General features: G+C 42.5%; 1 protein-coding gene across 1 annotated transcript in view; it reads right to left on the bottom strand.

The window, feature by feature from the left end:
• card11 (caspase recruitment domain family, member 11) overlaps nt 1–16,563 on the bottom strand; it is a 247,628-nt gene that overhangs the window by 60,846 nt on the left and 170,219 nt on the right. Inside the window, exons 6-8 of the mRNA XM_068002900.1 lie at nt 11,985–12,137; nt 11,092–11,217; nt 7,800–7,997 (exon numbers count right to left, since the gene is read on the bottom strand). Coding sequence (XP_067859001.1) covers nt 7,800–7,997; nt 11,092–11,217; nt 11,985–12,137 — 477 coding nt within the window. The remainder of the gene's footprint in view (nt 1–7,799; nt 7,998–11,091; nt 11,218–11,984; nt 12,138–16,563) is intronic.

Below are 16,563 nucleotides of genomic sequence, written 5' to 3'. Positions count from 1 at the left end.
AAGTGCTTTGGGATGCACTATATAAGTCAAGTTCTTTCTTCCTTTCCTTACGTTCGTGAACGCTCTTGTCAATGTAGGAATTTGAATCAATGCTCTTTCTTCCTTTTCAGTTCAACATTTTGGACCAGAGAACCTGTATTTCTATTTGTAAGCATTATTATTGGTCATTAAGATGAGGTATGTCCATACTCGTCCAATTTTTTTGTCCAGTATTAGCACTGATCTTTCTCAAGTGAGGAATGGCTCCCTCTACATTCGCCAAAAAACATGCTTTGGCTTTTATCACAGAAGAGGACTCCCTACTGTTCCCTTTTCCACAGCAGCCATCCTGTAGACTCTGAGTGAGACTGCCATTTAGTACTGAATCTGTGCTGGGGCTCTACACCCACTAGGGACTGGATTGAGACACTGCCCTAATTCATTTCATATAGGACTCTATTCATCCCACTCTGGGTTTGAGTTGATCCCAGAGATGAGAGAGTAATGCGCTAACTCTTCACACCTTAGAATATCCAGCATTAAAAAAGGGTTATAACTTTCAATAATGTTTTCATCTGATGTAATTTATTGAATAAACAAATCCACAGAATTTAATCTCAAAAGACTTGAATGCACTGTGATATACTTAGAGGTAATAAAAACAACAAAAATATACTGCTAATACTTTACTCATTTTAGTTCTGTGACTAATGCTCATATCAATTAAATTTATTTAAGACCAAAGGACATAAATCTGGTGAATTCAGACCCGATATAATATCCTAAATATGTGTATGCAAAATAACTTGCGCATTTTGTAAACTAATCTTTCTCTTTGCCGGTTTTATCGATTTTTATGATCTGCTCAGTTAACAAAATGTATAATTTGTAACACTGACATCTAACGTAATGCAGTTAGGAAATTCTCAGCTTGCAGTTCTCTGAGCAACCAGAGGTGTCGCTGTTGCCAGCAGCTGCAGAAGAGTTGTGGAGTTTGCCATTAAAGTGAAGTCAAACATGTACAATGGGAGAGAGGGAGGTAGGGGAATAAATACACCAAAAATAAAAGATATTTATTTTTATTATATAAACGAATGGGACACAGAACGCCTTCGCAGGGCAGCAAGGACAGATCATGATTACAGTGGATGATTCACCTTCAACTATTTCTCCTCATTTTTATTCAGGCTATCAAATGCTAACAATACGAAACCCAACATGATTACATAACATCCTTTGCTCCATCAGAGTTTCAGCTTGTGGCTGTTTATTTCCCACATTCCTTTCAACCTCATATGAATAAAAGACCACATTTAAATACTTTTATTACAAACTGAATTTGAATTGGGAGAGAGGAAGGACAAAAGATCCAATGTAAACTGGGGTGGGGGGTGGGGTGGGGTCAGAGGAGGAGAGAGTGTTTCTGTGAAAGGATGTGGAGTGGGATGGGATACAGTGTCACTGTGAACTGGGTCCGGAGGGGTAAGGTTGGTGACCCGGAGTTTCGTGGGGGGTGGGGGGCGTTGAATATGGGAGAACGACCGTTGAGGTAACTCTTTGGGGAAGTGATGGTTTGGTTGGTCTGTTGAAAATCCAAATGTGACTTTGTTTTTCCTTTCTTTAACATGAAAAATGTATCAACTGTGAAGGTGTAAAGGAGCCTAAAATTAACCAGAGCATACCATTTTTAATTAAAAAATTCAAAAGTTTCCAGGCACTCATACCCTAGACCTCCCTCTTAGAAATTCATCACCAATTATGTGCCATTAACATTCAGATTTCTGCCTTCAGCCTTTCAGGTACTTATGTTTTAGCCTTTAATATGAGTGAAGGAATGTTGGGCACACCTACAGCTTAAGCTACAAGCCTGTGTGAGCACTGTTTTGACATGCGATAGATCTAGAAGTTGTCAGTTTTGGGGCTGTGTCAGCTTCTCTGAAGCATTTCTTCTACCTTTCTAAGTTGGCACGTAGGAAGAGCGCAGCCGCTTCCGCTAGAAAGAGGGAGACGTAATCAGAAGGCCGAATAGACTTCGGACAATCATATTCGCCACTAACTGACTGACTGGCATTTGTGGGATTTTCTATTTGCACGGCGAATTAATAAAAGACTTCTGGAAGGTTCTCTCGACAAGGGTATGTTTTCCTAGAGAAACATGCAAGCTTTCAGCTGGCCTCGGTGTATCTAAAGCTGGACAGTTTACAGTACAGTATATAAATTTTGCAAAATAGTCATTTTTCGCACAGCACCTATAAAAATAGGTTATTGCCTACTCTTAGTCAGAGGTGGGTGAACAGCAGAGATTCAAGCTGAACTGAACTGTGACCCCAAAGTAGCCCAAATTATATTAGTTTATTATGTTCACCAAAAACCCAAATTTGGAACCTTTGCGGTAGAAACAGAGCCTCATTGCACCTGTTTTATGCCCGTAAAACGGGGCTGCATGTGCCAATTTCGGGGATCAACGACCTGTGCCCCAAGTACACCTGAAAGATGTCTGACCAAAGAGCTTCTACAAATACATAAAGGGCAAAAGGGTAACTAGGGAGAGAGTAGGGCCTCTTAAGGATCAACAAGGTCATCTATGTGCGGAACCACAAGAGATGGGTGAGATCCTGAATGAATATTTCACATCGGTATTTACGGTTGAGAAAGGCATGGATGTTAGGGAACTTGGGGAAATAAATAGTGATGTCTTGAGGAGTGTACATATTACAGAGAGGGAGGTGCTGGAAGTCTTAACGCGCATCAAGGTAGATAAATCTCCGGGACCTGATGAAATGTATCCCAGGACGTTATGGGAGGTTAGGGAGGAAATTGCGGGTCCCCTAGCAGAGATATTTGAATCATCCACCGCTACAGGTGAGGTGCCTGAAGATTGGAGGGTAGCAAATGTTGTGCCTTTGTTTAAGAAGGGCGGCAGGGAAAAGCCTGGGAACTACAGACCAGTGAGCCTGACATCTGTAGTGGGTAAGTTGTTAGAGGGTATTCTGAGGGACAGAATCTACAGGCATTTGGAGAGGCAGGGACTAATTAGGAACAGTCAGCATGGTTTTGTGAGAGGAAAATCATGTCTCACGAATTTGATTGAGTTTTTTGAAGGGGTAACCAAGAAGATAGATGAGGGCTGTGCAGTAGACGTGGTCTACATGGACTTCAGCAAAGCATTTGACAAGGTACCGCATGGTAGGTTGTTACATAAGGTTAAATCTCATGGGATCCAAGGTGAGGTAGCCAATTGGATACAAAATTGGCTTGACGACAGAAGACAGAGGGTGGTTGTCGAGGGTTGTTTTTCAAACTGGATGCCTGTGTCCAGCGGTGTGCCTCAGGGATCGGTGCTGGGTCCGCTGTTATTTGTTATTTATATTAATGATTTGGATGAGAATTTAGGAGGCATGGTTAGTAAGTTTGCAGATGACACCAAGATTGGTGGCATTGTGGACAGTGAAGAAGGTTATCTAGGATTGCAACGGGATCTTGATAAATTGGGCCAGTGGGCCGATGAATGGCAGATGGAGTTTAATTTAGATAAATGTGAGGTGATGCATTTTGGTAGATCGAATCGGGCCAGGACCTACTCCGTTAATGGTAGGGCGTTGGGGAGAGTTATAGAACAAAGAGATCTAGGAGTACAGATTCATAGCTCCTTGAAAGTGGAGTCACAGGTGGATAGGGTGGTGAAGAAGGCATTCAGCATGCTTGGTTTCATTGGTCAGAACATTGAATGCAGGAGTTGGGATGTCTTGTTGAAGTTGTACAGGGCATTGGTGAGGCCACACTTGGAGTACTGTGTACAGTTCTGGTCACCCTATTATAGAAAGGATATTATTAAACTAGAAAGAGTGCAGAAAAGATTTACTAGGATGCTACCGGGACTTGATGGTTTGACTTACAGGGAGAGGTTAGACAGACTGGGACTTTATTCCCTGGAGAGTAGGAGGTTAAGGGGTGATCTTATAGAAGTCTATAAAATAATGAGGGGCATAGATAAGGTCGATAGTCAAAATCTTTTCCCAAAGGTAGGGGAGTCTATAACGAGGGGGCACAGATTTAAGGTGAGAGGGGAGAGATACAAAAGGATCCAGAGGGGCAATTTTTTCACTCAAAGGGTGGTGAGTGTCTGGAACGAGCTGCCAGAGGCAGTAGTAGAGGCGGGTACAATTTTGTCTTTTAAAAAGCATTTGGACAGTTACATGGGGAAGATGGGTATCGAGGGATATGGGCCAAGTGCAGGCAATTGGGACTAGCTTAGTGGTATAAACTGGGCGACATGGACATGTTGGGCCGAAGGGCCTGTTTCCATGTTGTAACTTCTATGATTCTATGATTCTATGACCCAATATTGGTAAATGATGGGGCCTAGATCCCGTTTTAGACCCCCCTCTACTAAATTAGATTCTGATGAGCAGAGCGGGCTCTTCAGCAGTCACTGCAGCCTAAGCAGCAACTGCTACCAAAAGATAAGTTTTTATTACAAAATCATTCGTGTGGAGCCAGGGGGAGCAGGAGTTCTCCCACCAATTCCACAGTACTCGCGATCGCCCCCCCCCCAACCACTGGTTCCCACTCCATGTCTCCTCCCAGGACTTACTCCAGGGAGGCCAATGGCCTGAAATTCATTTACTTAAACTGGGCAAGCTGTCTGTGCCTGAAGATGGGCCATATCCAATTTCTACCTCTTGGAGCTTGGATTGGCATTTACATATCCCTTCAATAAAATAGCCAGGCACCCATGAATGGAGGCACAAAATATGTAGAGAGAAGATTGCTCAAGGAATCTTATAGCAGCAATCCTCTCCGTGCAGAGATCAGTGGGAGAGGTTAGTTTTGAGGTAGTTGAGTTGACCTGAAAATGTTAAGTGGACCATTGTCAAAAAAGATATCCTACAGCTTCAACAACCCAATAGAAACACACACATTTTAACCTAGCTCTCCGGGTGGGAAGCTCATGGGCTCGGGTGGGGATTTCAATGGAGAATAAAATCGGGCGGGGTGTAAAACTAGTGTTGCACCCAATCCCGTCAGTTTCCTGACGGGAGGGTTAGGTTAAAATTATCCCCAATTATCACCTACTTTGCAGCCTCCAAACATTCAGTATAATTTGGGCTGTTTTGAGGTCAGAATTCAGTTCACCTCTCGTCTCTGCTGTTCAGTCATCTCTGACTAAGAGTAGACAACAATCTATTTTTGTAGGTGCTGTGCAAAAAGCGACTATTTTGCAATGATGATGTACTGTGCTACAGACTGTCCAGCTGAAAGCTTGTATGTTTTTCTGACAGTGTACTGCAACACTCAGTAAATATACAGCCGGCCAGCTCCAGCAGTTTCCTTACACACACACCGCACAGGTTGTAAAAGAAAGCGTGACTAAAGGTTCCTCTTGTAAAAGACGGTGTTTTTCTGCCGTTGCAATCTGGCACAAGAGTAATTTATTCAAAAGAGACTTTCAAATCAATGGAGCTGCTCAGTACAGCATCATGTCAAGGCTGGGTTGCTGACACCTCCCCAGTTTCGAGTACAGCTGAATGCAAATAAATGTGCAACCAGTTTGCCAAAAATACTTATGCTTGAATCAGGGTTTCTGGAGATGGTGTGTGAAAAAAAATGACTCTTTTGCACTATTTCTGTACTGTGCTGTGAACTTCCCAGTTGCAGATACACAAGACAAGCTGAAAGCCAGCCTGTTTGTGGCGAGGCACAGGCCTTTACCAAACCCCTCAGCCATGGACAAGCCAAGGAAAGTTTTCTTTTAGTTTACTCAACACTATCCAAAAAATAAAATAAATATATAAAAAAAACTAAAGAAGCTCGACACTATCTAAGACAAAGCAGTCCGCTTGATCGGCACCCCATCCACTGGCTTAAACATCCACTCCCTCCACCACCAGCGCACCGTGGCTGCAGTGTGTACTATATCTACAGAATGCACTGCAGCAACTCGCCAAGGCTTCTTCGGCAGCACCTCCCAAACCTGTGGCCTCCACCACCTAGAAGGACAAGGGCAGCAGGTGCATGGGAACAACATCAATTTCAAGTTCCCCTCCAAATCACAAACCATCCCGACTTGGAAATATATCGCCGTTCCTTCATCGTTGCTGGGTCAAAATCCTGGAACTCCCTTCCTAACAGTGCTGTGGGAGAACCTTCACCACACGGACTGCAGTGGTTCAAGAAGAAGGCTCAGCATCACCTTCTCAAGGGCAACTAGGGATGGGCAATAAATGCCGGCCTCGCCAGCGATGCCCACATCCCCAGAATAATATTTTAAAAAATCAAGTAAATATATAAAAAAAACAGAAAAGAAAGGCCCCCTTAATGCTGTCAGATGATTTTTGCTCATCATTTTTTTGTTCATTTGTACCCAATGACAGCGCTGAGCACTCACGGACAGGTACGGCACGAGTCACATATAACAGAAAGACCTGCATTAACCTGACAATGTGTCTGTGCTAGAAAAATGCTTTAAAAGTTACTTGCTGCTTGATGAGCAAGACCTTTTCTGAACTTGTCTAGATTAAGTTTTCACTTGTCAAAAATGGTTACTTGAACTTCAAACAGAGAAAATGAATCCTCTGAAGGAACAAACATGCCTTTGGTGTAAGATGAGGAAAAACTCAGTGAGGGAAGGAAAGACTGCGACAAGCCATTAAAGATGAAATTCAGCCAAAAAAAGAGCTGTAAAGGAAACAGTGGATAGAGCAATAGATAATAAAGCACGAGCATGTTTCACATTTCAGTTTAACAAGACTACCTTGCTAATCAGTGAGGTATTCCCAGCCCTGCGGTGTGACCTAAAATGTTTCCTGTAGTTGGACTGGAATGAATACTTTCTAAAAATGTAATTAAAAATGTAATTAAAGAACTTGCAATTATATAGCTACCATGTCCCAAAGCACTTCAAAACCAACGAATTTGAATATACACTGTTGTAATGAAGGTAAATGTGTCAGCCAATTTGCACACAGCAAGGTCCCACAAACAGCAAATGAGATAATTGGCAAATAATCTGTTTTTTTTTTAAGTGATGTTGGTTTAAGGATATATATTGGCCAGGACTCCTCCCCTGCTCTTCTTCAAATGGTGCAATAGGATCTTTTACGTCTACCTAATGAAAAAGATCAGGTGGCTGCAAAAGGATAGGGCCTCGGTTTAATATCTCATCTGAAAGACAGCACCACAACAGTGCAGCACTCCCTCAGTACTGCACTGGAGTATCAGAATATACTGAAGTCTCTGGAGTGGGGCTTGTTCCCACAACTTTCTGACTCAGAGGCAAGAGTGCTACCAACTGAGTCAAGGCTGACACGTAATTAAGAAATCCACTTTCCTCACAGAACTATATTAAATGTTTCATGATGGGACTAACCACTTATCCTTAAACTGTGAAACATTTTCTACCACACTTCATTGGTGAAATATTGGAAGACTGCGCTCAAGAGATTCGCTATAAACAGGTAGTGTGTGCCGTCCCATGAATTGAAATATTTCGTTTATTTACTATTCTGGTAGTGGACAGATAACTAAGCAAAATGATTCTGAGATGGTATTAACCTAGATTTCAGTTTGTAACACTCTCTTCCATCTTACTTCAATCTAATGTCACATCCTTGAGGGAGTACCTTCACCACACAGACTGCAGCGGTTCAAGAAGAAGGCCTTTCACCACCTTCTCAAGGGCAACTAGGGACAGGCAATAAATACCAGCAATGCCCACATCCCGAGAATGATAGGTGCATTGAACCACTCAGTTAAAAAAGGGAGGGGAAGATTTAGCAGAAAAAAACAGGGATCAAAAAGATGTCAGTCAAAAACCTCACCTGGTCTGCGGACATGGTGTCCTTGGACATACGTCGGAGTTTTGACTCCAAGGCTACGATTTTCCCTTCTTTCCTGACAATCTGAATTTGAAGCTCATCATTCTTTTCCTCCAGCTCCCGGATTTGTTTGCGATATTTATCTTTGTCAATCAGACACTGCGAGAACTGTGTCTGTGCTTCATCTCGGGATCGAAATGCCTGGAAGGAGTGCAATGATTAGAATGAGTGAAATATATACACACACACACACACACACACACACACACATATGCCACAATTTATTGGCTTTTGAAGCAAATAAGAGCTTTCAGCCAAAGTAATAAAAGGCTCTTTATGAAGGAGCTATGATACGTGAAAAGGAACGTAGGTTTAATCTGTTAGTAATTATTATCTTCAAAACTGCAGTGCTTGTGTGAATGAGGAAGGTTACAGCAGAACGAAGAGCAGAGAGAATATTCGGTAATACCTTTGCTATAAAAAGATACCAATTAGATTGAAATAAATGTCTTCTTTAATAGATTTTGGGTCTCAAAAGTTTTTTTTATTAAATATTTTTTCTCCTCTACATTTTCCTTCTTCTCTTCGAATGACAGGCACCTTCAGCCCTCTTTCATTGCACCCAAATGGCCATTCTTCATTGGGCCTGGATCGCAGGCAATTCAACTATGGCAGCCATCACAGCTGAGCCTCAGCCTTGCCTCAGTAGACTTCCAGCAGGTGTCGTTGGACACTTATCAGGAATAAGGACCATGGCTAATTTCTCCCTTCCCAGGAATGTTGAGGCAAACAGCAATGACTAGGCTAAGATAAACTAAATCAACAGGCAGCTGGTTTGAACCTAGGATTGTGCAGCTCAGTACACTGTTGGGGCAATTGGAGCTTTCAAAACTGAGATTTCTAGATTTTTGTTAGTTAAGAGTATCAAAGGATCTGGAGCTAAGGTGGGTAAATGCAGTTGTGGTATAGATCAGCCATGACCTAAATGAATGGCGAAGCAGGCTGGAAGGGCTGAATGGCCTATTCCGGAGTTCCTTCGTTCCTATGCTATACAGTGCATTTGCCCACTTATGTATTAGTCGTGCGCTCCCATTTTCTTTAAAGCTTGGGGAATTCTTTCAGCAGAAAGTACTCATTCATTTGAATTGTCATTTGGAAAAAATATGCTTCCAACTTTGTAGGTGATCACTTCATATTGATTACACTTTAGCTCACTATTCAGGCCTCCTCTTGCACCTGAAGGTTATCCGGAAGCAGTTCCATTATCTTCTCTGGCGTTTTGGCTTCAGTCAGAATTAACTTCTGCTGACTCAATTGCCCCTGGATCACTAACCAAACCGTCTGAAGCAGCAACTCCGAGTAAATCAATGGAACTGCTCGGGGAGGAATTCAGGCCACAAATGTAAGTTGTTTCATCAAAGCATTTCTAGGTGCAAGGGAAGACCCATAATGACAGATCCCTTTAGGGACAAAATTACTCTTAGTGCAATTAAAGCAAATTCCAGCTGTCAGACGAGTTTGTTCGTGTACCTTAATGTATTTAACCCAGATTGATCCAGTACTCTGCTGCCATTCCAACACAAAGGGAGATAATGAACGTGGTTGAAAGCCAGCAAGGAAGGACAAGAGCGAGAGAACCTAGAATGGCGCAGCTGAGAAAGATTGAAGACTGACTATCATTTTTCACACATACAATTATAGTGGGATTGGCGAGCTCTCGAGCTCTCTATAGGCAAGGGGGGGGGGGGAAATTTAACTTCAGCGGAGGACGGGAAATGGGGGAGAGTGGACTGGCCCCTCCCGTTATACACCCTCCCTGATTATCCTTCTCGTTGATCTGCTGCCGCCTGTTTTGTGCCACGCTAAAGTTCAATTTGATCCCCTGGGTGTTTTACGTTAAGGTGAGCTAGGCATAAGACCATGAAACTATGCTGCACAGTGCAAAATATTCATTTGGTCAAAGCATGTTTATCTTCCCTTACAGAAAAAGGCCACTTTCAACAGAAGGCACAGAGTGCGGACAGATGGAGAAACTCAGCAAGCCAAACCTTTCACCACTTCAAAGGCATGGAGGTCATTGGCTGGGAAGCTGTAAACTGCACAAGTGATATGTAAGATGGGGGAGAGGATCATGCTTCTAGTTTGTATACTTATAATTGCAAACCTTCTCTATAAATCCTTATGCAGCAAGTGTAAAGCAGTGAATATGTAATGTGATCCATTTTTTGTAAAGCGCTTTGGGACATCCTGAAGAGGCGAAAGGCACTTTTCACATTTTTGTTTTTTTACTCAGTTTTAGCATTACACACCACTCCCATGAGCAGACCTTATGTCCCTTATGATCTGAAGTGTATCTTTACTTGCTCAGTATCCAGGTAGAAAATAACGAGACCTGAGATTCAAACAGAGAACCCTTGTCACTGTACACCCGCTTACTGGAATGTTTCACGTGCAACCATGTGATTCTCCTTGACTTTGGTCGTGTCAGCTCTGACTCAGTTGGTAGCACTCTTGCCTCTGAGTCAGAAGGTTGTGGGTTCAAGTCCCATTCCAGAGACCTGAGCACAAGATCTAGGCTGTACTAAGGGAGCACTGCACTGTCAGAGGTGCTGTCCTTCAGATGAGACGTTAAACCGAGGCCCTCTCAGGTGGATGTAAAATATCGTATGGCACTATTTTGAAGAAAAGCAGGGGCGTTCTCCCCAGTGTCCTGGCCAATATTTATCCCTTAAGCAACATCACTAAAACAGATTGCTGTTTTGGGACCTTGCTGTACGCAAATTGGCTGCCACATTTCCTACATTACAACAGTGACTACACTTCAAAAGTGCTTCATTGGCTGTTAAGTGTTTTGGGACGTCCTGAGGATGTGAAATGAGCTATATTAATGCAAGTCTTTCTTTCTTTCTTTATTGAATATATATCTCTTAGACCAAGACTCAAGCTATAAACCAAGAGTCAATTTACTTCACATAGGAAACATAAATGAACAGCATTCAGTGGAAAGCAGCAGATGTTACATTAATGATAAACTATAAGATCTTCCTCGATATATCGAAACAATAAAGACCCTTCTCGAGTTATCTCTCAACATACACTGAAATTTGAAAATGGATGTTCACTTTTATACCTTTACAGCCAATGGATTATGTTGAAGTGCAGTTACTGCTGTTAAGTAGGCAAACAATTTATATCGTCCTTTAAGGACAACGCCTCTTTGAATGAGAAGGCCTAATCCATGCTCAGTGCACGTCATGACCTTTTAAAACAAAATGAATTGAACTGTTACTCAGACCTGATCTCGCTCTTTTTCTACTTCCTCCAGCTGAAACATGATGGTGTTCATCCGATGCTTGTACATTTCGCAGTCTTTAACCAGCGTTGAACATTTCAGCTCCAAATCCTCTTTCTCCTCCAGGTACTGCAACAGTTCATAAATCACAGCCAGTGACAATTCAGCTTTGAACAGTAAGGGCACTTTGATTTCACGTTAAAAACTTGCTAACACTTATTATTTGATTTTATGCCATGCCACAGTCAGACATGATAATTGACAGAATCAATTCCTAGTAATAGGAAGGTAATTTTCAATAACTGGGAAAAAAGATTTGCTAAGAAACAAAAGCTCTGACTAGAACAATGCTCAGTTGCTACATGGGATTGTTAAAATCCAGGCAGTGGGCGTAATTTTTACTTTTGCTTCTCTTAATTGGATCAACGTGCAATACTATTAGCCAATGGATGCAAGTTTTTTTTTATTCGTTCGTGGGATGTGGGTGTTGCTGGCGAGGCCGGCATTTATTGCCCATCCCTAATTGCCCTTGAGAAGGTGGTGGTGAGCCGCCTTCTTGAACCGCTGCAGTCCGTGTGGTGAAGGTTCTCCCACAGTGCTGTTAGGTAGGGAGTTCCAGGATTTTGACCCAGCGACGATGAAGGAACGGCGATATATTTCCAAGTCAGGATGGTGTGTGACTTGGAGGGGAACGTGCAGGTGGTGTTGTTCCCATGTGCCTGAGGTGTAAGAAGTATAGACACTATCTGTGCCAACATAAACTGAACTTACAGCTGCTCTGGATACACACAGTGAGCTAGTGTCAATTTTACCATCATCAGTCTTACAATAAAATTTTACAATGTCTACATTGTGTGTCAGCACTTTACTGTTCAAATCCCTTCAGGCGTCCTTACCTTATCTCTGAGCTCCTCCGCTTGTCTGTTCTCTTCCTGTAAGTTGAAAATCTTGTTGACGAGGTCTTGCCTGTCTTCCAGAGCCTCCTGACGATCGTGCTCCAAGATGTCAAGGATTGCCTTTTCAGAGTCGGGTAAACTGCGTTTCCCAGCCTGCATTGAAAAGAGATACAATTAATACAATTTGTTTTTGAATGGAAGAGGTAGTGACTCAAAGAGATAAGAACGGGAGGAGAAAGTGATATGTATCCTTTAGGCAAATCCGAGTATAGTGGCCCCTTCCTTGTAAATTACCTGTGAGCATTGACCTATATTCAAGAGTAGTTAAACCTTATAGTTGACCAATGTACAATTTCAGATTTGCATATGTGCTTTAGGTTTATTTGCCTTTTCTATGGGGTGTATGCAATGTTTCTTCAATTAGGTCCATGGGTTTTCTAGCATGCCTGATATCCCATTTACATTAAGGAACCACTTCAGTGGGAGTTTAAAGCCCAGGCAGATTCAGCAAATACACAACAAATACACATGGACATTTCAATAACAATTCCCTTCTGAGATCATCAATCTGTCCGATCACACACTCACACATCATACACACACACACACATATCACAAACACACATACACACGTTCCATCAACCCCTGGCAGATTATTCCCTCATTTATCCCTCAACAAACATCACTAAAACAGATTATCTGGTCATTATCTGATCATTGCTGTTTGTGGGATCTTGCTGTGCATAAATTGGCCACTACATTACAACAGTGACTACACTTCAAAAGTACTTCATTGGCTGTAAAGGTTATGCTGATAGGGTGAGATGGAGGGGTGGGAGGAGGCTTTCGTGGAGCATAAACGCCAGCACAGACCAGTTGGGCCGAATGGCCTATTTCTGTGCTGCACATTCTATGTAATTCTATGATTATAACCATGTCAGCGACCTGATGTTCCCAGTCACAGGTTCAAATCTCCCCCAACGCTATGTCAGTGAAAACAATCTGGGGAAAATTTTAACTTTTAGCGATATCGGATTGATATAAACGTCTCCCGATAGTGACGATATCGGATCGATATATACATCTCCCGATAGTGAAGATATCGGATCGATATATACATCTCCCGATAGTGAAGATATCGGATCGATATATACCTCTCCCGATAGTGGCGATATCAGATCGATATATACGTCTCCCGATAGTGACGATATCGGATCGATATAAACATCTCCCGATAGTGACGATATCGGATCGATATATACCTCTCCCGATAGTGACGATATCGGATCGATATATACATCTCCCGATAGTGAAGATATCGGATCGATATATACATCTCCCGATAGTGGCGATATCGGATCGATATATACCTCTCCCGATAGTGGCGATATCAGATCGATATATACGTCTCCCGATAGTGGCGATGTCGGATCGATATATACCTCTCCCGATAGTGGCGATATCGGATCGATATATACCTCTCCCGATAGTGGCGATATCGGATCGATATATACCTCTCCCGATAGTGGCGATATCAGATCGATATATACCTCTCCCGACAGTGGCGATATCAGATCGATATATACCTCTCCCGATAGTGGCGATGTCGGATCGATATATACCTCTCCCGATAGTGACGATATCGGATCGATATATACCTCTCCCGATAGTGACGATATCGGATCGATATATACCTCTCCCGATAGTGACGATATCGGATCGATATATACCTCTCCCGATAGTGACGATATCGGATCGATATATACCTCTCCCGATAGTGACGATATCGGATCGATATATACCTCTCCCGATAGTGACGATATCGGATCGATACATACCTCTCCCGATAGTGACGATATCGGATCGATATATACATCTCCCGATAGTGATGATATCCGATCGATATATACCTCTCCCAATAGTGATGATATCGGATCGATATATACCTCTCCCGATAGTGGCGATATCGGATCGATATATACCTCTCCCGATAGTGATGATATCGGATCGATATATACCTCTCCCGATAGTGACGATATCGGATCGATATATACCTCTCCCGATAGTGACGACATCGGATCGATATATACCTCTCCCGACAGTGACGATATCGGATCGATATATACATCTCCCGATAGTGACGATATTGGATCGATATATATCTCTCCCGATAGTGATGATATCGGATCGATATATACATCTCCCGATAGTGACAATATCGGATCGATATATATCTCTCCCGATAGTGATGATATCGGATCGATAGATACCTCTCCCGATAGTGATGATATCGGATCGATAGATACATCTCCCGATAGTGACGATATTGAATCGATATATACCTCTCCCAATAGTGACGATATCGGATCGATATATACCTCTCCCGATAGTTATGATATCAGATCGATATATACATCTCCCGATAGTGACGATATCGGATCGATATATACGTCTCCCGATAGTGATGATATCGGATCGATATAAACATCTCCCGATAGTGGCGATATCGGATCGATATATACCTCTCCCGATAGTGACGATATTGGATCGATATATACATCTCCCGATAGTGGCGATATCGGATCGATATATACGTCTCCAGATAGTGACGATATTGGATCGATATATACATCTCCCGATAGTGGCGATATCGGATCGATATATACATCTCCCGATAGTGATGATATCGGATCGATATATACCTCTCCCGATAGTGACGATATCGGATCGATATATACCTCTCCCGATAGTGATGATATCGGATCGATATATACCTCTCCCGATAGTGATGATATCGGATCGATATATACGTCTCCCGATAGTGATGATATCAGATCGATATATACCTCTCCCGATAGTGGCGATATCGGATCGATATATACCTCTCCCGATAGTGATGATATCGGATCGATATATACCTCTCCCGATAGTGATGATATCGGATCGATATATACGTCTCCCGATAGTGATGATATCGGATCGATATATACGTCTCCCGATAGTGATGATATCAGATCGATATATACCTCTCCCGATAGTGACGATATCGGATCGATATATACCTCTCCCGATAGTGACGATATCAGATCGATATATACCTCTCCCGATAGTGACGATATCAGATCGATATATACCTCTCCCGATAGTGACGATATCGGATCGATATATACCTCTCCCGATAGTGATGATATCGGATCGATATATACCTCTCCCGATAGTGACGATATCAGATCGATATATACCTCTCCCGATAGTGAGGATATCAGATCGATATATACCTCTCCCGATAGTGACGATATCGGATCGATATATACCTCTCCCGATAGTGACGATATCGGATCGATATATACCTCTCCCGATAGTGATGATATCAGATCGATATCTACCTCTCCCGATAGTGACGATATCGGATCGATATAGACCTCTCCCGATAGTGGCGATATCGGATCGATATATACCTCTCCCGATAGTGATGATATCGGATCGATATATACCTCTCCCGATAGTGGCGATATCGGATCGATATATACCTCTCCCAATAGTGATGATATCGGATCGATATATACCTCTCCCGATAGTGGCGATATCGGATCGATATATACCTCTCCCGATAGTGACGATATCGGATCGATATATACCTCTCCCGATAGTGATGATATCGGATCGATATATACCTCTCCCGATAGTGATGATATCGGATCGATATATACCTCTCCCAATAGTGACGACATCGGATCGATATATACCTCTGCCGATAGTGGCGATATCGGATCGATATATACCTCTCCCGATAGTGACGACATCGGATCGATATATACCTCTCCCGATAGTGGCGATATCGGATCGATATATACCTCTCCCGACAGTGATGATATCGGATCGATATATACCTCTCCCGACAGTGACGATATCGGATCGATATATACATCTCCCGATAGTGACGATATTGGATCGATATATACATCTCCCGATAGTGACGATATTGGATCGATATATATCTCTCCCGATAGTGATGATATCGGATCGATATATACATCTCCCGATAGTGACGATATTGGATCGATATATATCTCTCCCGATAGTGACGATATCGGATCGATATATACCTCGCCCAATAGTGATGATATCGGATCGATATATACCTCTCCCGATAGTGATGATATCAGATCGAAAAAACATCTCCCGATAGTGACGATATCGGATCGATATATACGTCTCCCGATAGTGATGATATCGGATCGATATATACATCTCCCGATAGTGACGATATTGGATCGATATATACCTCCCGATAGTGACGATATCAGATCGATATATACCTCTCCCGATAGTGGCGATATTGGATCGATATATACATCTCCCGATAGTGGCGACATCGGATCGATATAAACATCTCCCGATAGTGGCGATATCGGATCGATATATACATCTCCCGATAGTGACGACATCGGATCGATATAAACATCTCCCGATAGTGGCGATATCGGATCGATATATACATCTCCCGATAGTGGCGACATCGGATCGATATAAACATCTCCCGATAGTGGCGATATCGGATCGATATATACATCTCCCG

The sequence above is a fragment of the Heptranchias perlo genome, chromosome 22, assembly GCF_035084215.1.
Source record: "Heptranchias perlo isolate sHepPer1 chromosome 22, sHepPer1.hap1, whole genome shotgun sequence".
In the NCBI taxonomy this organism is placed as follows: domain Eukaryota; kingdom Metazoa; phylum Chordata; class Chondrichthyes; order Hexanchiformes; family Hexanchidae; genus Heptranchias; species Heptranchias perlo.
The sequence above is the reverse complement of the archived record's forward strand: the minus strand, read 5'-3'. Positions and strand labels throughout refer to the sequence as shown.